Below are 23,485 nucleotides of genomic sequence, written 5' to 3' on the forward strand. Positions count from 1 at the left end.
ATTTGCAAATCTTCAAAAGTCCCCTCTTTCTGATGGGACTCTCTGTAGGTCCAGCCCACACAGGCATGCTCTGACTCCTCCTTTAGGCTTGGAATATTCCCCATTTGTGCCTCTTTCCATCCAGTCCTTACCCCAGCCAACTTGAGGGTTCCAGCAGAAATCAAAAGGAAATACTCGTTGGGGGAAAAAAAGAACCCCATAGAAATGTGATCTAATATGCATTAATAACTATGCAGCTTAGAGTTGTTAATATGATTTTGCAAATAATTGTTTCTGTTAAACTCATTTCTCTTGCAGTTTGAAGTTTCATTATAGTTAAGGCTTTACTTTTTGTTTGCTTTTGTTTTGTTTCTGGATACCCATGCGGAAGTCCCAGAGGCCATCTTTAGATGGGGGATTATTTATACCTTTCCCCTTTTCCTAGGGAGCCTTACTCTGAAATGATGGTATGTTCTTATATTTACGATTCAGGGCAATCAACAAGATAAAAGCCCAAGACTACTAAGTAGAAGACCCTTTTAGAACCAAGTGTCCTTTTTCATAATTCCTGAAGTGGTTACTCTTACATGTGTTTGTGTTTGTGACGGTCTGACTCTTGTGTGGCACATCCTGAGCCAAGGAGATGCAATTGCAATATACTACATCTCATTTTATCTGTCTTCACAGCTGTAGGACATCAGTTCAGTGGTGTCTCTCTTTAGAATTTCATGGCATAACCATTTCTGTTCTGTGGGCTGTGGGGTGTTTTCCAGTTGACTTGTTATAATTTCTTTTTATAACTTACAATCTAATATTTACCTACTACAAAATCTTAAAATTTTTTTTTTCAAAATCTTAAAATTATTTAGTTTCTATGAGCCATAGTTTTCTCATTTGTCAAATGAATAATAACAATTTACCTAATAAGTTTCTAGCAAGAAATAATGTCAGGGGCACCTGGTGGCTCAGTGGTTGAGCATCTGCCTTTGGCTCAGGTCATGACCCCGGGGTCCTGGGATCGAGTCCTGAATCAGGCTCCCTACAGGGGGCCTGCTTCTCCCTCTGCCTCTCTCTCTGTGTCTCCCATGAATGAATAAATAAAATCTTAAAAAAAAAAAAATATATATATATATATATAGAGAGAGAGAGAGTATTAATCCTTGTTTTTTTAGGTCCATGTAATGAAGCTGTGTTTTTGCAGGCATCAGCAGCACTCTAGAAGTACATACTTTCATCACAGAGAACATTTGGATATAGATAAATAATCTAAATACATTTTAATACAGCTCTGTGTATTTAGGGAAAATTCCTTAGATAAAATGCTTTTCTTTTTTTCTCCTTTTATCTTTCTCAACTTCCTCTTTTCTGGCTCTACTCGAATTGCTTTCCTCTTTGCTTTTATTATTTGGAGGCATGGTAGAAAAACCAAGTGCCAGAAAGCAAAAACAAAAACACCCCATAAGATGCAGGCTCTACTCCCAGATCTAAAGATTTCTATTGTGTCAGGTTAAGCAAGTTATTTAGCTTTTGCAGGTTCTGAATTTAAATGTGCACCATAATTATATTTTCTAACTTCAGACCTGTTGGGAATACCAAATAAGTATTTTTATATAGATAAGATTTTTTTACTACATCAAACTTTCTTCAAACATAAAGTATTATTATTTAACCAACAATAATATAAAATAAAGCTATACTTTTTATTATATTCTATTTTTTGATTCACAATCTATATTTTGGTCTTTATGTATGTATAGGTGTATGCAATAAATTCTACCATTGAAATCAGAAAAAAATGCTCTACTTAACTTATGCTTTTCTGTCATTTGATGTATATATTCTATAGGCCAATGGCGCAAATTGGAGGGAAAAAAACAACTTTATAATCTTGTTCTTGGCAAGGCTCACATAACTTTACAGTTATCTTGGTTATTCAGAAATCTCGTTACAGTGAGATAAAGACACCCAAGAACCTAGACCACTAATACTAACACAGTGGGTGGTGTTTAGAGATTCAGGGGTTCAGAAAGTACTTCAGTTTATCCACATATCCTATGTACTGCATTGGAAACATGGAATTTGATAAGGAATAATCTGGGTTTCATTATACAAACATAAGTTTTTAAGTTGTTCTTTCCATAGAAAGTAGAACAAATAGCTCTACTATTTATGTGAGTCTTTAAAATATTACATGACAGAGTGGATGATTGTATTAATGAGAGAGAAACTTCTTTGGAGAAATGTTAGGTTCTGAGCTTAATATAAACATTAGATATTTAGCTTTTCATTCTTGCCAAGTTGGTGAATTAGCCCAGACTGCTGACTCCTTCTCTTAAAATCATCTCAAGGGAAACATTGGCATTCCAGGCACTAATGATAACAACATAAAATGAAAAACAAGAAGTGTGAAAAATCCATGGATAAACTGAAGGCTGTTTTGACCTAGTATGTGTGTGTAGAAAGTGGGGCACTGACTGCTGAGGAGTGTTTAAACGCTGACCTAAACAAACAAATCAAGAAAAAAAATTAAAAGTACAATACTGCAAACTCTTAATAACAAGAAATAAGGAACTAACAAAAATAAAGATAGAAATAAGTTAAAAGAAAACAAAAGAGAAGATTCACAAAGTTAGTAAGTTAGATTGACCCCTAACAAGAATAATTAAGGAAAAAGAAAAAGAGGGAAAAAGAAAATGCCAAAACACAAAGAGTAGGATAAAAAGAGGAAATACGATAAGCCCAACTTAGATTGAATTTATAATGATAAAGATAATCATAAAATGTAATCACAAAATAATACAAATCGCTATACCGAAGTATATTTGGAAATTTGATAAAATGGATACATTCCCAGAAAAATATAAAACATTATAATTTTATATGAAGTAGATAACTTGGTTACAAATAATTACTAAACAAGTAAAACTTCAACCAAAGCCCTCTTCCATGCTCAAATCCAGAGCCAGATGTTTTATAGATGACTCCTTCCAAATTAAAAAAAAAAAATTGTTAAATTTTCTTTTATAAAAGTGTCCTAGAAGAAAGAATAAGATTCTACGCTGTGAGCTTATTTAGAAAACTTGGTGTAATCTTGATTCCAAAATCAGATAAGAGCTTCTGCACAGCAAAAGAAACAGTCAACAAAACTAAAAGACAACCTACAGAATGGGAGAAGATATGTGCGAGTGACCTATCAGATAAAGGGCTACTATCCAAGGTCTATAAAGAACTTATTAAACTCAACACCAAAGAAACAAACAATCCAATCATAAAATGGGCAAAAGACATGAAGAGAAATCTCACAGAGGAAGACATAGACATGGCCAATAAGCGCATGAGAAAATGCTCCACATCACTTGCCATCAGGGAAATACAAATCAAAACCACAATGAGATACCACCTCACCCAGTGAGAATGGGGAAAATTAACAAGGCAGGAAACCACAAATGTTGAAGAGGATGTGGAGAAAGGGGGACCTGCTTGCACTGTTGGTGGGAATGTGAACTGGTGCAGCCACTCTGGAAAGCTGTGTGGAGGTTCCTCCAAGAGTTAAAACTAGAGCAACCGTATGACCCAGCAATTGCACTGTTGGGGATTTACCCCAAAGATACAGATGCAGTGAAACGCCAGGACACCTGCATCCCAATGTTTATAGCAGCAATGTCCACAGTAGCCAAACTGTGGAAAGAGCTTCGGTGTCCATCGAAAGATGAATGGATAAAGAAACTGTGGTCTATATTCTACAATGGAATATTCCTCAGCGATTAAAACGACAAATACCCACCATTTGCTTCAACATGGATAGAACTGGAGGGTATTATGCTGAGTGAAGTAAGTCAATCGGAGAAGGACAATCATTATATGGTTTCATTCATACGGGGAATATAAAAAATAGGGAAAGGGATTATAGGGGAAAGGAGAGAAAGTGAGTGAGAAATATCAGAGAGGGAGACAAAACATGAGAGACACCTAACTCTGGGAAATGAATAAGGGGTAGTAGAAGGGGAGGTGGGTGGATTACTGGGTGATAGGCACTGAGGGGGGCACGGGATTAGCACTGGGTGTTATGCTATATGTTGGCAAATCAAACTTCAATAAAAAATATAAAAAACAAAAAACAAAATCAGATAAGAACAAGAAATTAAAAATAAAATTCCCTTTCAATGATAAATTAATTCTAAATAAAATGATATCCAATCTAATCTAACATGTATTAAAAATAATATATCCTAATAAAGTAAGGTTCTTTCCAGAAATTCAAGAATAGTTTAACATCAGACAATTTACCAATGTAATTGTCCACATAAATAGTACCTTATTACCTCAATTCATACAGAAAAAGCAGTTGATAAAGTTCAGCACTTAATTATAAAACTTTTGCAAACTATGATTATAAGAGAACTTTCTGAGCTTGGTGAAGGTTATGCAGAATACCATATAATTAACAAATTTTGATACTTTAGGACTAGTACTACTCTAGGTAAATGCCAGGTAAAAAAGAAAAAAATAGGACTGTCTTGGGGAAATTGGCATATATGGTCACTCTAATGAAATATGCACAGCAGGAGAGTAAGAAAGAAGGAATGGAAAAAAAGGAGGAAGAAGGGAAAAAAGGAAAGAAAAAAAACCCCCAAATCTGGAGTAAACATTATACTTGCTGGATAAACGTTATATGTAGTCTCTTCATGATTGATGATAAGAAGAGAAGCACTGGAAGTTATAGCCAATGCAATAAGGAAAGAGAAATAAATAAGAATTATGTAGGTCATTGGCAAAATATATACCTATCATTAATTATAACTTATATGAGATATCCTTAGGAATAAGATCCATAGACAATATTTTAGAGCACATGAGAGATTTTTAGATAGCTCTAAGATTAGTCTATAAAAATCAGTAGTAGTTCTTTACACAAATAGTACAATAGAAAATGAAAAGATAATACCTCCTGCTGTAACAACAAATCTCATAAGACCTCTATAGAGAAAAATGTAAAACTTGAATTAAGAACATAGAGGATAAGCTGAAATCATGGAAAGACATTTCATGACCTTGATTGAGTGGTACCCAAAGGAGAACAATTCTTTCCAAATTAATCTATCTATTAAAAGCAATCTCATTTAGAATTTCAGATAGATTTTTTTTTAAAGGAATCCAGGAAGTTCAGTTTAGCCTATAAATCAGGGAATAAAAGTCTCCGCATGTCTAAATAAACCTTTAAAAATGTAAAAGGATGAAGCACCTCATCAAATATTAATAATTCAAAGGTATAGAAAGAAAATTATATGATATTGTGAGAACACGTAGACGAATGACACTACAGCGTTCAGAGACAGACCCATGTATATATGCCAGCCTAATATTTGATAAAGATAACACCGCAAATCACTGAATTGTTGAGATGCTAGTGTGGGGGAGATTGGCTAACTAATCAAAAATATAAATTTGGGTTTTTAAGTAACAACAAATGTAATGGTGTATTCCAGATGGAATAAAGACACTTAAAAAATGTTAAAGTAAAACCATGAAATTAAAGAAATAATACAGTAGACTATCTTTGTAAACAATGGCATGGAAAAAACTGCAAATGCACAAACCTTAAGACAAAATAATTGGTAAATTTGATTACAAGAGATTAAGAACTTCTTTTAAAAGAGACATAAAAGATAAGGTTAAGAGACAGATAACAGGATGAGATGATATTCATAAATGTCCAAATTTCTGCAAACCCACATAAACAATAAATAACTGCCAATAGGAAAATAGTTAATAAGGAACATTTTCAGAGGAGAACACAAACATTTTTTAAATGACATACATGTATGTCAGAAAAACTAGAAATCAGAAAAACAGCATGATATATCACTTTATTGCCTATTATGGCAAAAATTAGAAAGCCAAGATAGAGAAGTTCTTAAGTTCTCTGGTGGGAACACACCTCAGAAAAGCCACTAAGCACCTGCCTATCTAATGATCTGATGATTCCTGAAAGCCCTGGAAATATATTTCTTATGCATGGAGATGTCCATTGTCATGCAACTGGTAGAGGTGGGAACAGGGTGGCGACCTGAGTATCTTCCACAGGTGGGGGGTGGATTATAATAGTGATGGTTGCTTGCAGGGGGATAAAGTTTTAACAAGTCAAAAATGCGAAGCAGTTACATACGTGGCAGCAGCGTGGAGTGATCCTAAAGATACAGGGCCTCCCTGCTCCCTGCACTTGGGTGTGCCCTGGGGTTGCCTTGACCGGCAGACTGTGGTCGAGGTGACAAAGTGCCTCTTCATTAGCCCTGCAGCTTCTGGTTTCTTCCTCCTGGAAGCCAGCTGCCGTGAAAGAGGTGCCCCTTTAGGACCAGCCTGCCAGGAGAAACCCCACCACACGTAGAAGCCCTGAAGCATGACATGGCCGAGGACAGGGAGAGACGTCAGGGGAGCCTGACTGCCACCATGAGAGCCAGAAGCCAGCTGGGGATGGTCCTTCCAGCCTCAGCTTCCCTGGCTTACTCTATGTGCCGCAGGGACACACAGCCCAGCTGAACCCTTTCTGAATATTTGACCCACAGACGGTGAGCAAAATGCAGTGATTGTTCAAGCCTCTAATTTGGGGGGTTGTTGCTCAGCAGAAGGAAATCAAAATACCACTTCTTTAGCAAGTTGGGATTGGCTGTCCAATGAAGTGATTGACGTCCATAGATATGTCTGTATATATCAATGACGTTGTCTTCAGTGACTACTAAGAACTGTTAGGTTGTTGACACTAAAGGACTCCGAGTTAATGTAAGTATGTAAGTATTTACCTGTTATTTCAGCCGTTTTTGCTGCCATATTGCTGTATCTAATTTTGCAGAATAATAGTGAGGAATAAAATGAATGAAGTAAACCTACTTTGTAACAGTGAGGCATTATACCAATGTTGTTATTACTACTCCCTATGCAACAGCGGAAGAATTAGAAGTTGCCCGAAGAGATCAAAAACAGTGACTTATCTAGTGACTTAATTATAGACACTTTTAAATTAGGCTCTGGTCTACAGATTTGAGGGTAAATTTGGGTGTCTGCTGAAGAGTTAAGAATATAGATTTACTTGCCAATGAATTTTTCTGTTAATCTGCGATCTTTTTCATGTCTTGCTTTGGGGTTCTTCTTCAAAAAGAAGCTTCCATAAACCAGTTTTTCATGATTCTGTACTTACTGTAATCTTCCTTGTAGAATTTTTAATTTTTCAAAAATGTAGGTGGAAACATTTAGGGATGACATTTTGAATGCCAAATCCTATAAATCCACAGGAAGATGAATGTTCTATCACTTTGGATAATTTCTACCTCCACCACGATTTCAGATAAAGTAAGTGATTACATTTGTACTTACAGGTTGTCTTGGCTCTTTCCGAGCTGGATTGTTCACTGCTGCGCGCCTGTCCACTGATGCTTACCCCGATCTAAGGAGCTGTGTCACTGGTAAACACCTCTACCATCCATGTAAAAAACAAAACAAAGTAAAAACCCATAAGTGAATAAGGTACACCATGTAAACGTATAATGTGTAGAATCAACAAATGAGCCCTAGAAGTGTTCATGCCCAGCAAATAGGTATTCTCAAAACCACTTAAGAGGATGTCTTTTTTCTCAAATTTAAATGCTGCTCCTTTACTCAAAATAAATATTCCACCTACTGTTTAAGTTGAACAGTTCCTTGTTTACCAAGCTTTAGGGCATTGATTCAGGATTTTATTCCCAGATGGCTTTATTTTGAGTGTTGTTTCATAAATAATCACGTAGTTACGACCTCATGTTCTAGTTGATGAACAGGTTAAGGTGGCGTCATGTTTGTTCTTCTAGCTTTTGGCGTCAGCAACATAAATGTGAAAATGTTAGAACATCAAATTAGCCTTCTCCCGCTGTTCGTGTAGGGCCTAGTGATAATTCTGGCAGTTTACTGGTCTCTAACTTCCCAATTTCCCAGATGAGAGTCCAAGACGAAAAGGTGAAAGTGCAAGGCGTAAATCGGGAAGTTCATCTAGTGAATAATTTACATGTGGCATTGACATTATCCAAATACTCATTGGTCTCCGTTTTCTCTGATTTTAAATTGATTGTAATTACACAGGTAAGACAGTTTGCCTGAACGTGTGTATTTAATCCCATACTTTATTTTTTAATTTACCAAAGGATATGAAAATAAACTGATTAGCTTTTTTATAATTTTAATAATACCTAGTTTGTTACTACTTTTCACAAAAACTTTGTTGAAAAATTTGGAAATTGGGTTTTGGTTAGGTTTAATTTTTTTTTTTTTTTTTAATGTGTAATGGAAAATTCTTCAGGCTAACTTAAGCAAAGGGGAATGTGTCAGAAGGAACTTGCAGAGTTAACTAGGAGGCTTGAGAAACAGGTGTGGAAATGTGCTGGAACGAAGGGACCATTGCGGTGTCTAGTAGGGGTGAGACCACAGACCCACAAATGGGCATATCATTTAAGATGGTGATAAGGTGCTGGAACGTTTTGTGAAGAAAACGGCCTTCCCCGAGGAATTCCCAGTACTCTGCTCACCGAACTCCGTCCAGTGTCTGGAAACCTTTGTTTTATGTGTTTTTGAGCAGAGCTGCATTTATTTAAGGCAGGAAGATAAATCTGGTCCCTGTTACTTCATCTTGGCCCATATCGGAAGCCCCAAATTCTTTTTTCTATTGATACTGAGTAGTTTTATTTGTTCTGCCTACCTCACTGAATTGTTTTAAGGATCAAATAAGGTAATTTGTACAAAAAAATAACAAATTAGAGTTGTAGATATATATTGTATATAGTGTAGTTGTATATATTTGCAAATATAAAAGTAGTTCCCTTTTGCAAAATAATTGTAAAGATTTATATAATGGACTCACCTTTTTTTTAGTAAGGTATGTGTTTTCTTTCTTTTTGAAAAATTTTTTATTTAAATTCCAGTTAGCCAATGTACTGTGCAATATGAGAGTCAGGTGCACAATGTAGCGACTCAACAACTACATACAACACCCGGTGCTCATGACAAGTGCACCCCCCAATCCCCGTGGCCCATTCACCCATCTCCCCACCCACGTGCCCTCAGCCAAACCATCAGCTCATTCTCCACAGATAGGAGTTGGCCTCTTGGTCTGACTCTCTCTTTTTAAAAAAGAATGAAATCTTGCTATTTGTGGCAGCGTAGCCGGGAGCTGGAGAGTGTTATGCTGGGCAAGGCAGGCCAGCCAGAGACGGACAGATGCCATGTGATCTCACTCAGGTGTGCAGTTTGGGAAATGAGATAAATGACCACAGGGGGAAAAATAATGGACTCACTTTTCTATGAAAAAGTATTGTTTGAGGGAAGGAGTCGTGATTTTTTCCGTTGGATACAGGCTCCGTGTACAGGATTTGTATTAAAGGGTATATAATTCTTTTTGACCATGCCACACGGTAAAAACTAAATAGTTGTCTGTCTCCCTCAGCCATTCCAGACCAGTGTAGCCCTCTGCCGTGCAACGAGGATGGATACAAGACCTGCAGGGATGGCCAAGCTACATTCACTTGCATCTGTAAGCCAGGCTGGCAGGGCGACAGGTGTGAGTACGGTACGTATTCTGCATCTGCTTGACTCACCCGGATTGGCCCCCTGGAAAGTTCTCCAAAGGCCTTATTGCATTAAATAATCATTTATTTTTCCCTTCCTAGATATAAACGAGTGCAAAGATCCCTCAAATATAAATGGAGGTTGCAGCCAGATGTGCGATAATACACCTGGAAGTTACCACTGTTCCTGTAAAAGTGGTTTTGTTATGCTTTTGAATAAGAAGGACTGCAAAGGTGAGAGCAAGAAGGTGTTCATGGTGCGAGAGCAAAGCTCACTTAGAGGAATTTCCCCAGGAAATTCTTGGAACTCTCTGGTTCCAAGTACTTGTAATAAATATACATTGTTACCCACCTTGAAGCCTTGTGATACGAGCCTTTTCGTTGAATGTTTATGGAGTATTGCGTTATTTATAGAACTTTTCATTGTTTTCTTACTGTATTTTATTATTTATTGTTTTATGCTTTCTCACTGGGTGTATGTGTGTGTGTGTGCATTTGACTAAAGAATTTAATGAAATAGTGATAAAGTGAAGTTTCAGGGCAAGTCCTTGCTTACTCGAGCCTTTGCAAAATCATTGTTTTTGTTGTTCTCAGACACTATAATATTATTTCCTTTACTCCAGTAAGATAAACAGCTATACCAAGTAATCCATCATAATCCTCAATAACCGCTTCCACTGCATTTCATATTTCCTTGTTAGATATACCTGTCATATATCCAATATAAATGTTTCTTCTTGCACTTTTTCTCGTGTTGTGGTTTTGGGAAAGATGAAAACTAGTTTCCTTTCTCTTTATACATTTAAGATCTCATCATTGGTCATAACGATTTTTTTTCTTCAGATTTAAATAATCCCTGTCAGTTTAGCTTCCCAGTAAGTCATTTGACTCATGTATTTCCTTTGTTTTTCCTTGTCCTTCTGTTTCCCTACATTTTGACTCCCCCCCCCCACCGCCTATTGTCCTTCCCATTTGACTGTTTTAACTGCTGTAATTAAATCTTCAAATATTCGTGCTAGACGCGTGGATGACTAAAAATGAAATTTTCCAGCCTGGAGTTAAATTTTTACCCTAGAAATTGGAAATAATTTTCTCCTTCCTTCCTTCCTTCCTTCCTTCCTTCCTTCCTTCCTTCCTTCCTTCCTTCCTTCCTTCCTTCTTTCCTTTCTTCTTCCCTGTCTCCTTGTCCTTTTTCTTTTTGCTGTGAGATGGAAACATGTAGTAAGTTAAAGTAAAGTGTCCTTGTTCAACTCTGTTCACATCTGCTGTGGGAAATCCCCAGATTGAATTCGTATTCAAGGGATGATCTGTCCCTCACTGTGCTATAGTGTTTGGCATGGTATAATTTACTATAATATCATTTAAAGTGCAATCAAATGACTCTAAAGTGAACTGCAGGGATGCCTGGGTGGCTCAGCAGCTGAGCGTCTGCCTTTGGCTCAGGATGTGATCCTGGAGTCCCGGGATCGAGTCCCACGTCAGGCTTCCTGCATGGAGCCTGCTTCTCCCTCTGCCTGTGTCTCTGCCTCTCTCTGTGTGTCTTTCATGAATAAATAAAATCTTAAAAAAATAAAAAAAAAGTGAACTGCATTAAGTAACAATTTCTCCTAAACCATTATCCAGTTTGTGACCATACAGCTTTCTTGTCTGCCTATTTGAATGTCTTTTTGAAGTCAGAAATTGAGAATACCAACACTCTTAGAACACGTTATAGAAAACCATCATAATTCAGGATACTACACACATTCTATAAGCAACTAATACCCATTCTGCATTTAAATACTTGAATGTCTGTCCTCAATAAGTTGTGGACGTACATTTTTCATTAAAGGTATTTAATTTTAAAAGGTATTTTTTTAAAGATTTATTTATTTATGATAGTCATCATAGAGAGAGAGAGAGAGGGGCAGAGACACAGGCAGAGGGAGAAGCAGGCTCCATGCACCGGGAGCCCGACGTGGGATTCGATCCCGGGTCTCCAGGATCGCGCCCTGGGCCAAAGGCAGGCGCCAAACCGCTGCGCCACCCAGGGATCCCTAAAAAAGTATTTAATTCTTATCCATTCAGTTAATACATTTGTATATAGATTTTTACAAAAGTTCTCTTACGCAGGAGAATGTCTCTGATGACCAGAACATATGTTCTTGCATACTTCATTCACACAGTCTTTATCCATGAACCAGGTGATAGAAGAATATGTATACAACGATTAAAATAGGGCCTTTGCCAAGATGTGGATGTGCCTGAGATCAAGTTGCCTGTAATTGTCTAAAAATGTAAGAATAAAACTTTTCATCAGACGTTAGATGTCAGTGTAGAGTAATAAAATCAATGTGCTATAACCTGAACTCATATGATTTAGATAATTCTCTATAAAATGCCTCAAACCAAATAGTTTTAGTCATATGTTTCCACTTTCTTTTAAAATATGGATTTTTATAGCTCATTTAAAAAATGAATATTTTATTTGATGTAATCGTAGATTTACATGCCGTTGTAAGAAATTTTTAGAGTTTTATGGAGTAGAAAATATATTTTCCATTCTGAACTTATCTGTCTCCAGAGAGTACAGAAGAGAACAGTTTGCTAATAATTATGTCGCCATTGAACTATTTCTGTTGCTTGTTTTGTTTTTCTCATACATGCTTTTATCTAATTTGTTTCCTACTCCACCACGTAGTATAATAAATGCTTCTGGATATTAATGTAGCACTAAAATTTGTATTGGGATTTTATAAATACTTTGAGACCTCACTCAATTCCCTTTTAAGTTTGAATTACTCTTGAGGAGTTTAGCCAACAATAATAGTATGCAGATTTAGCTACTGTCCATTTCCAAAGGAAAACCTCACTGAAGAGCCACCTCATTTTTATTTTTTATATTTGTGATAATACAGAGTAAATCTACTTTGAAGAATATATTTAAATAACATGTATTTGGGGATCTATATTAAGAATATGGGGAATCTTGGGATGCTGGGTGGCTCAGCAGTTGAGCGTCTGCCTATGGCTCAGGTTGTGACCTGACCTCAGGTCCTGGGATTGAGTCCCATATCGGGCTCCTTGTGAGGAGCCTGCTTCTCCTTCTGCCTTTATCTCTGCCTCTCTCTCTCTCTGTCTCTCATGAATAAATAAATAAATCTTAAAAAACAACAACAACAGAATATGAGGAATCTTTTCTCCCATTTATTCACGCAATGTAACTTGGTAGATAAGAAAATAACTAAAGCCCTCTTCTCTTTTACAGAACTATAAAGAACTTAGCAAACATCAAATTCCTTATATGTTTGTATGAAGAAATCATGTTTAGTAAACCAAAACATGATGATAGATCTAAAATTTTGTTATTCCCCCGCCATTCTGTTGTCTCATTACGTGTAATAAACTAGATCCAGGAAACACAAATCAAGGGCTCTTTGCTAGTATCTTCTGGTATGGGAAAAATGTTTGTTAATATTTTGGTTTCCCTTATAGATGTGGATGAGTGCTCGATAATGCCGGACATTTGTGGCGCAGCCGTGTGCAAGAACATCCCCGGGGACTATGAATGCGAATGTGCGGAAGGCTACAGATACAATCCCGCGCTCAAGTCTTGTGAAGGTAGACCTGTGGTGGTGCCATTGTGGATGGTGGGGAGGGTGGCTCGGGGCCTCGACTTGATATTGGAAGCATTGGTTCGGTCTGACAAGTCCCATGACACAGCTTAGTCAATCGGGTAGTCGCTGGCTTTGTTCCGAGGAAAAGCATGTAAGACACGTGGTCTTTGGGTTCAGCCTTGCGCCCTCCGTTTGCCTCCTAAGCTGTGTGTGAATTGGAGACCTCCCATGTATGATAAAAGCCAGATAAACGTACCTTCTCATTGTTTAAACCATATTCAAAGATGAAAAGAATTTCAACCTGGAAGGAAAAACACACATACAAAAAGAAAACAAGTTTAAAAATCACATGGGTGTAACGCGAATGGTTTGAAACCTTCTGGTTTTATACCCAGCTTTTTGATGATTTTCTGTGCCTGGATCAGTGTGTCATTTATTCTTAAATAAATCATATAGTTCTGTTGTAATTAAATACATACAAAAGAGGGATCCCTGGGTGGTGCAGCGGTTTGGCGCCTGCCTTTGGCCCAGGGCGCGATCCTGGAGTCCCGGGATCAAGTCCCACGTCGGGCTCCCGGTGCATGGAGCCTGCTTCTCCCTCTGCCTGTGTCTCTGCCCCTCTCTCTCTCTGTGAGACTATCATAAATAAATTAAAAAATTAAAAAAAATACATACAAAAGAAAAATCTCATCATATTTGAACAACAACCGAGCTCTAGAAATTTGAGAATTATTGATTAGTACTGTCAGTGCCGTGGATTTGAGGGAGCCCTTTGGACTCATTTAGGCCGAGGAGTGCTGCTGGGTGTGACTCGGCTGGCATAGAGGTATTAAAGGGATATATATATTTTTAATCATAGACACAAATTACCTCATGTCCTCTTTTAAGTTTTTTTTTTTTTTTTTAAGATTTTATTTTTTTATTAATGAGAGAGAGAGAAAGAGAGGCAGAGACACAGGCAGAGGGAGAAGCAGGCTCCATGCAGGGAGCCCTACGTGGGACTTGATCCCGGGTCTCCAGGATCATGCCGTGGGCTAAAGGCAGCACTAAACCCCTGAGCCGCCTGGGCTGCCCTCCTTTAAGTTTTTTTAAAAAATAAATTCAATTATCATAACTAAAACTAATCAAATCAATAGTGATTTTCTAATATGGGAATATATATATATGAATATACATACTACATTCATGTATATGATGTAATGTACCCTTTTAACCATTTTTAAGGGAATAATTCAGTGCCATTAATTACTTTCACATGATTATGGAGTCATTACTGCTATCTCTCTCCAAAGTTTTTCATCATCCCAAACAGAACTCTGTAACCATTAAGCAATAAATTACCCCTCCTCCCTCTCCCAAACTCTCATCTACTTTCTGTTTCTATCTACTTTTTGGGCGATAACCTTTAATCTAATTTCTGTCTCTATGAATTTGCCTAAATCAATAGTAATTTTAGAATAGGTTTTTTTTCGAATATATCTCCTTCTCTTGATATTTTGAAGTTTTACCTCCTGTGCAATCACCAAAAAATATTCCCTCCACACACCATTTCTGTTCTCCCACAACTCTAGATAGAAATTACTGTGGTAGGGCAGCCTGGGTGGCTCAGTGGTTTAGCGCCGCCTTCAGCCCAGGGTGTGATGCTGGAGACCCGGGGTCGAGTCCCACGTCGCGCTCCCTGCACGGAGCCTGCTTCTCCCTCTGCCTGTGTCTCTGCTTCTCTCTCTCTGTCTCTCATGAATAAATAAATAAAATCTTAAAAAAAAAAAAAAAGAAATTACTGTGGTAATATTCAGATTTGTTTTAGCCAACTTGATCATGTATATTGTAGTTTTTATTCAGTGAATGACAGATTTTGTTTTTAAGGGCTGTGTGTATGACACATAGGTACAATATTCATATTGTGTTAACTATCTGCAATTTAATTTTAATGCTAAGAGATCATTAATTTTGGAGTTGTACTTTAGGGCATTTAATGGGGGGAATTTATATGCTACGAATATATGCATTTATGTACTTGCAAATTTTCAAGGATCTCAGGGTGCATTCATTGAAAATATCAAGGATGTCATGTAGCTCTGAAGTAGACTAGCTGGAGCATGTTATTACAACTTTTCAAGGATGATTTTCTCAAAATATGGAGTGAGGACAGGGCTATCTAGAAGATTTCACAGTATAGGGGTTTTGTTTTTCTTTTTTAAATGATAAGAAATAAAGATATGTCCTTAAATTTATTGTCACTACCGGTCACTGCATTATGGAATGTCAAAGGTTCTTGATATTACATAATACCTGATTATATTAACCTTCAGTTAAGAGGGATTTTTTTCCCCTTCCTCTCTCTTCCCCTCTGTCTTCCTCCTCCCCCTCCCCCTCCCCCTCTCCTCTCCTCTTCCTTCCCTTTCTTTTCATCAAAGCAAACAACTGGGAGGCAGTCTCAGTGGAATTCATGTAGTTAGAAATGATGGTTGCCTTGAGACGCTCAGTCTTTTTTCCTTCAAATTCAGAAATTGGAAAATTTATAGTTGGGATATTCTTATTAATTATTAGTATATTTGGGATATTTTTATTATTTACTTAGTATGGAAAGTTATACATTAACATTTGTTGTTTGACTTGTGTAAATAGATAGTTGAGATATTTTTTATTACTCATTTAGTATGGAATAATTGGGATACATAGCATATTCCATAGTTGGGATATGCTGTATAGTTGGGATATTTTTATTAATTATTTAGTATGGAAAGTTATACATCAAAATTTGTTGCTTGACTTGTGTAAATAGATAGAAATTACACTTGCAACTCATTTAAATTTCCATGCCACACGTTGAAATATGAGTTCATGTTATTCAGAGATTTCTTTTACTGAGAACCTATTATAATCACTGATGATTATTTATTTAATTTATTTGGGAGAGAGCGAGCAAACACAAGCGCAGGGGAGGACAGAGGGAGAGGGAGAAAAATCTCAGCCAACACCACGTGAGCATGGAGCAAGATGCGAGGCTCCATCTCCCCACCCTGAGCTCATGGCCTGAGCTGAAATAAGTGTCTGATGCTTGACCCACTGAGCCACCCAGGCGCCTCCATTGTCACTGATCATCTTTTACTAAAATCAGAATACTCCTATTGGATTGAATATTCAGAAGATAATAAGATTTATGTTCTCTTTTACCCCAGATGTGGACGAATGCTCTGAGAACCTGTGTGCTCAACTTTGTGTCAACTACCCTGGAGGTTACTCTTGTTACTGTGATGGGAGAAAAGGATTCAAACTCGCCCAAGATCACAAGAGCTGTGAGGTAACATTTTGTAATGATAAACTTCCCATGTCTTTTCTAAATGGAGAGACTGGGGTACTTATTTCCACATAGCCGAGGTGAGTCAGGAAAATAGAGATGTTCTTTTGTTTGAAAGGGTTTTTTTTTTTTAAGATTTATTTATTTATTTTGAATGAGAGAGATTAAGAGAGAATGAGTGCGGGAGGGGCAAAGAGAGAGGGAAAGAAAAAATCTGATTTCCCACTGGGCATGGAGCCCCACAAGGGGCTCGACCTCACGACCCGAGATCGTGACCTGAGTCGAAATCAAGAATCAGACCGAGCCACCCACGTGCCCCAGGAAAATACAGATGCTCCATGGTAATTGCTCTAAGTCTAGCAGGCTATGAATCAATCTATTTACTAATTTTGGTCATGTAAGCTATACATATTGGGGATAATTAGTGACTAGGTTAAAAAAAGACTGCAGGTTCATAGTTCAGAAAGGGCTCATCTGTATAGCCTGTACATTTACAAAATACATTGTGCATTTTTATTCAAGAAATTAAGAAAAGTTAAGATTTGTACTTCTCTTTGTGAGGAAAAAAACTCACATAGAAACCAGCGGGAACATTTTCGTATGTGTACTTTTCTTTATCCTACTCTGACAGGTTTGATTGCACTTTGGCATGTTAGCACTTGCAAGAGCACTCATAAACTCTCAGGTGGAAATAACTGTCAGAGTAGGATTTACTGGGGATTAAGTATATCAAAATTCATAGAGGTTGATTTTGTTAATCTGTGTCTCTCAAACTTGCTTTTAGTTACTTGGATTTAATTCATAATCGACTAGGAATTGAATGTTGGGGGTGGTTTTTCCTTCATTGAAATAAATAGGTCAACACCTGAAACTTTTTTCTCCCTAAATAAGGATCATGTGTTAGTGAATCTAGGGCAACTCTTGGATTCCTTTTTACAAGTGAGGGTAAAATGTTATAGGATTATGAGTCAGACAGTAAAAAACAAGACAAAAATGACGTAAACAGTGATTTAATCATGTGTATCCACATGCCTCTGTATTCGTTACTAGGACAAAACCGTGTATGCCCAAAAGTGTAACATTCAATAAATGCTCCTGACTTGGTAAGGAAGGTAAGGCGAGATGGTTGGCATATGTGGTAACTTCTATTGTACTGAAATGAATGTCATGCTGTGCGAATGTCTCTTTTGTAATTTAGTCTTTTGTTATTTTAGTATTTGTAGTGGTTACACATCACCATCCACCTTAGAAGAGGTTTATTGAAGTTTTGAGAGGAAATGAGAGATGTTGTTTCTGGACCTGAGTTAGTACAGTGCCGCACACACAGCACCCCGCTGAATATCCTGCTGTGGACGCCCAAGCTTATCCCTAAAAAGCTTTCTGGGTTTTTTAAAATTATTTTTTATTCTTTTTAAAATATTTTTATTTATTTATTCATGAGAGACACAGAGAGAGAGAGAGAGGCAGAGACACAAGCAGAGGGGGAAGCAGGCCCCATGCAGGGAGCCCAACGCGGGACTCGACCCCAGGTCTCCGGGATAACGCCTGGGGCCAAAGGCGGCCGCTGAGCCACCCAGGGATCCCGGAAAAGCTTTCTGTTTTAATGTTTGATTTTACTCTTAGAAAAAAAAATCCTTGATACTAAATGACTCTAAATTATTTCTTTTCTTCTGTATATTCCTTGGAGACCAACGAGATACCTTAATTTATCTTTATCCCATCTAGGTTTTCCCGCGTTGCCTTTGATACAAGGCAGGCTGAGTCCGAGAACCTGGGGAGGTGGGGTGGGGGCGTTCCCACAGGACCAGCCAAGACCAGTTTCCTGGGCTTCCCACGGGATAGAAATCAGATGCGAGCCAGAGAAAGTGAAAGTGGAGTTTATTGGATAGTGTGAATGACACGGTAGAGCAGACAGAGAGAGTCTGGGGGCCTCAGAAAGGAAAAGAGAGTGACTTTCTCCATGATTTAGGGCTAGGGGTTTGTATAGCAAAGGGATCCAGGGTACGTGCTCCTTCAGGAATCCAGGGTAGGTCCAATCAAAGGCAAATAATAGGTGAATAATAGGTGTTATTTTATAAATCATCGAAGGTAGGGGGTATTGATGCCAGTGTCAGCTGAGGTCCTGGGACATGTTTGGGATCCGGCCTCTTCTTAGATGTTATCAGGTGTTTGGGGGCCTAGGACAAAACTCGGAGAATGATTAGCTTTCTTGTTTCCCCCCTGGAGAGGGAACATAGCTTCTTTGGTTTTGACACAGATGCAAGGTGAAATCTAGAATGTGAGTAAATAGGGCTGAGCAAGGAACAGCAGAGATGTGGTCTTTCTCAAATAGAGTCCCTTCGGCTTCCCTACCTCACTCCATTATCTGGATGATACATTTTTGCTCAGAAAATTTGTCATAATAAATGAATGAGTGAATGTACTGATTCTTCCATGCTTTCTGACTCTGACATTTTTTTCCAGTGTAATTCTTAGAAAGCATCAGAACCGCAGTTAATTAAGGGGAGACATGTTACTGGAAGAAGAAGGTTGGGTTTGGGCTGAGGTTTGCAAGGGAAATAACGACAAAAATATAAGCCACACACATGGAGCAAGACTTTTGAAAACTTGTGTTCTGGGAGGTTATCCTGATGGACTATGTAAGGAAGTAAAGGATGCTGCTTTACAAGGGTGTTCTTTATTTAATATATCACAGAGGATACGTTTGACAAGACCACTAGGAATCAGAGAAAGGGTGTGTAACCTGACACAAACAGCAGGCAATAACCTACGTGTTTTGTTTCTTCTGTTTCCTTTCCCCCAGGCTGTTCCAGTGTGCCTGCCCTTGAACCTCGACAAGAATTATGAATTACTTTACCTGGCAGAGCAATTTGTAGGGGTGGTTTTATATTTAAAATTTCGTTTGCCGGAAATCACCAGGTGAGCTACCAATGTCAATGGTAATCTCTAGAGGTGAGCGGGTAAGGGTAGAAGGGACGGAAAAAGTTGGAAATGTATGAAATTGCATTTTCAATTAGGTAATTTAGGGGATATTATCAATCAGATGATTTGGGGAACCCTAAAGTTAATTTACTCCTTCACACCTGTAATTTTCATGCTAGAATCATTTGGGTTGTTCTAGGCTGACCTTCTCCAATGATCGTTTTAATAAGTCCTTCTTCCCTTTCCAGTGAATACATACTTAAGTTGGGAAAGTAGATTTAATACATTTGTGACATTTCCATCCTTCTTTATTCATGTTATAGAAACTAAGTAATGAGAAAATACTCAAGGCATTGCTTTTAGAATATAGTTATATTCATAATTATTAAGGAAAATTCATAAGATTGCTTAGGTGGTATTTCAAAGAAACACATCACAAGATTTTAGTTGACTGAGTACCTTGTCTGTTATTCCTACCATTAAGTTGCCTCCAGGGAAAGAGTAATTGTATTTTAGAATCATGATTTTACTTTAATTATCAAATTTTCTCAGAGTCATACATGGTTGGAACTAGAAAAAAGACATTGGAATTTTGTAGGAATAATGGAAAGGAAATGTATTTGCGACTGATTATAAAGTCTATATTTTAAAATATTTTAATTAGATAAGCACGCACACATACAACTTAATTCATTAGGTATATGAATGATTATTCATTAAATAATTCGACTAAATTCATAGAAATCACATCATTATGGAACATTGAATTGTATTCTAAGATTCACTGATGTGATTGTGCTCCTTCAATGTTCTTATCCACCAAGACCTGGTTTTCCCTTTTAACAACTCAGAGCAGATAATATTGTCTAGTGACAGACTGGAGACAACATTCCCTTGCTAAGAGAATAATGAGAATGAGAGCGGAAAAAGGTCAATAATTGCACATTTTTAGGCCTGTTCAGGGGGATTCTGTTCTGATAATTCACAATAGTTTGGGCTCTAACATTGGATCAAATAGACTAAATAATTATTTTTTTCAGTATTTACTTATTTGTTCCTTATTTATTTTAAGCTTTTTATTGAAGTATGATATAGATACACATACAGAAATATACATGTATGTTGAATGTACAGCTTGATGAATTTTGTACAAAGTGCCACCTAGTAAGCAACACAAAGAAGAGCTGGTGCTTTGTTGCTTTCTTCCCCCTTTTTCTGCAAATTCCTTCAGCTCTGTTTCCAAGGATGAAATACTTATCCTATCCTAAAGTTAACAAATTCACTCTTCTTTTTCATTCTACGAAACTTCAGAAAAAGAATGAATTCTTCCCCAATGTATGCTGATGTATTCTAGACAGAAAGAATCCAGAACAGAACTCTTTGTGTTACTGGTTTAGCATGATTTTGCAAAGAGAAGGAAATTATCTCTGTTATATGATCAACTTTTGGAGGATCGTGAGCATACACAGATTTGGGTTTTGACAAGATAATATGTGCTTGACATCAGCAAAATGTGGTGGTTATGCGAATAGAGGTCCTTATCCTAAGGAAAAAACAAACAAACAGAAAAACACCAAAAAAAAAAAAAAAAAAAACCCACCAAAAAACCTTCTAAAATAATCTTAGCTCCGTAAATTACTACTATATTGTTATCTGTCCAATATACCTTACTCCACATAATATCTTTAAAATGTTCCTTGGAATTCTAAAGATTAAAAAATTTATTTTATCAGCCTTTCTTTGTTCCATTTAAAGTTAAATCTATTCCCATTGCATATGGTGCCCCTATTACTATTACTTGTAGGTAGAGGTGTTCCCATAGCCCTTTCTTCCTTGCCTGCCTTGGCAATTATCCGAAATCCTGACTTTTTACCTTAAATTATCTTTATTGTAGCTTAACTGAAGTGACTAATAGTTATACAACTATGTTTCTATTCCCTGTTTGTCTTTTTTCAATCACTTTGATTTACTGGTTTCTTGGAAATATCAATACTGATTCTCATTACGGTGTCATAGGGCACTGATCAATACATGTGATTTTTTTAATCCAGTGTTTCTAAGATATTTCTTCCCTTGTAATAGTTACATATATATCCAGAGTCTTAATAGCGACAGATATTGCCAGAATATCTGATACACCCAGAACGTGGCTAGATGATACGTTTTAAGCTGTCCTTGCATGTGCTCTCATATAGTGATTCATACAATTAGAATTTTGGAGAGCTTTTGAAATCAAGCTAACAGATCTATTTTAAAGTTTTTGGCTTTTCTTACCACATATGAAGGCTTAATTATGTTTGTAGTCATCCAGACGCCGTCTTGTATATCTCTGTGAGAGAGTCCTTCCTGACATATATGAAATTATAGGGAAAATGGGCCTTTTGTGTATAAACCAATCATGAAATTGTAACAGCTTTTACTACTGACTTACTGACACAGGAAAAAAAAGAAAGGAATCTTAATGTCAGATTATATAGAAAGCTCCAGGAGAGATAGATCTGGTACTTGTACATGTGGGAGTTCCAGCATTTAAAAGAGTGCCTTAAAAACAAATGCCAAAAAAAAAAAAAAAAGAAAAGAAAAATTACCAAAGTATCTGTTCACGGGGGAACAGGACTCCAAGAATAAGCAAGAAAAAAAATACTAACTTGATTTTAAACACACATGGAACCAGAGAGAACCCATGAACAGTTTAATTCTCCCCTGCTCTTTTATTAGTCTCAGGAAAGAAAGAAATGCTTGGCTCTTTCAGCATATTGCTGTTTGCTAGTACAAGAGGAAAAGAATAGACATTGAGCATCCCATATTTCTCTGATAAGACTCTCTTTTTCCATTATTTAGATTTTCAGCTGAATTTGATTTCCGGACATACGATTCAGAAGGTGTTATCCTGTATGCGGAATCTCTTGACCGCTCGGCTTGGTTCCTGATTGCGCTTCGTGATGGAAAAATTGAAATTCAGTTTAAGAATGAATTTACAACCAAAATCACAACTGGAGGCAAGGCTATTAATAATGGGCTGTGGAATACGGTAGGTTTTGTGGATTTTACCAGTAACATCCCACTTTGATACGGTTTGTTTAACATCATTAATAATCTATGTTTATACTGATACCAAATCAAACAGACCTAGGTTTATTTGATGTTGTACGAAGCATACCCCACAGTGTAAATCCTTGAAACAGCCTCTGATAAATGATGACCTCACCTAGTATATCTAGGATTTCCTGTAACTTAAATTGTTTTCAGGTATTTGCTTGGATTGCTCTGTCTTTAACTTGTTACCTTTTTATTTTATTTTTAAAGATTTTATTTAATTATTCATGACAGACACAGAGAGAGAGAGAGAGATAGAGAGGCAGAGACACAGGCAGAGGGAGAAGCAGGCTCCATGCAGGGAGCCCGATGCGGGACTCGATCCTGGGTCTCCAGGATCGTGTCCTGGGCAGAAGGCAGGCGCCAAACCACTGAGCCACCCGGGGATCCCTTTACCATTTTAAATGGCAGTTATTGAGGTCTCTCCCGTAGGTTAGGGATCATTAGCAGGCATAACATCTCATGCACAGGTACCACTGACCAAGGACAGCCACACTGAGTAGCCACTGATATTTTTTAAATGAAAGAGAAAAACACATAGCAATGTAGAAATATACATAGTAAGAGTAAGACTATAGTGATTAATTCAATTTTAAATGTTAGCATATAGATAATCAACCTGTACAAAGAGTATATACTAGCTAGAACCAATTAGAGTGCTTAGAGATGGACATTTTTACATAACCCCTAAAAATGAGCCTAAATGGAATTTTTCACAAAGGAGAATTACTGCTAGTCGATAATGGGGAAAATTCTTTTCTGCAACAGTTATTGCTACTTTCAGCAGGTGATTTTTGAGTGACCAGCTTCACCTTACCAGGTGGTACCCAGAAAAGACACTTCCTATGCCTGTGAGACCTGCCAAGAGGTCCATATTGAGAAGACACGTGAAGCTATCACTGAATTATTTCATTTCTTTATTTACTCACTCATCCACTCATATATTCAATAAGCTTTTAGTTGAGCACTTTTTAAAAGCCTAAATTCCTGAGTTCAGGGAGCTAGAA

The 23,485-nt window shown here is 37.3% G+C and overlaps 1 protein-coding gene across 1 annotated transcript in view; it reads left to right on the plus strand.

Annotated features, from left to right (window-relative positions):
• PROS1 (protein S) overlaps positions 1 to 23,485 on the plus strand; it is a 63,899-nt gene that overhangs the window by 24,211 nt on the left and 16,203 nt on the right. Inside the window, exons 4-10 of the mRNA XM_072812507.1 lie at positions 7,350 to 7,436; positions 9,443 to 9,565; positions 9,666 to 9,797; positions 13,038 to 13,163; positions 16,342 to 16,463; positions 19,264 to 19,379; positions 22,224 to 22,413. Of these exons, the coding sequence (XP_072668608.1) occupies positions 7,350 to 7,436; positions 9,443 to 9,565; positions 9,666 to 9,797; positions 13,038 to 13,163; positions 16,342 to 16,463; positions 19,264 to 19,379; positions 22,224 to 22,413 (896 nt within the window). The remainder of the gene's footprint in view (positions 1 to 7,349; positions 7,437 to 9,442; positions 9,566 to 9,665; positions 9,798 to 13,037; positions 13,164 to 16,341; positions 16,464 to 19,263; positions 19,380 to 22,223; positions 22,414 to 23,485) is intronic.

Source organism: Canis lupus, chromosome 35 (genome assembly GCF_048164855.1).
Source record: "Canis lupus baileyi chromosome 35, mCanLup2.hap1, whole genome shotgun sequence".
NCBI lineage: Eukaryota > Metazoa > Chordata > Mammalia > Carnivora > Canidae > Canis > Canis lupus.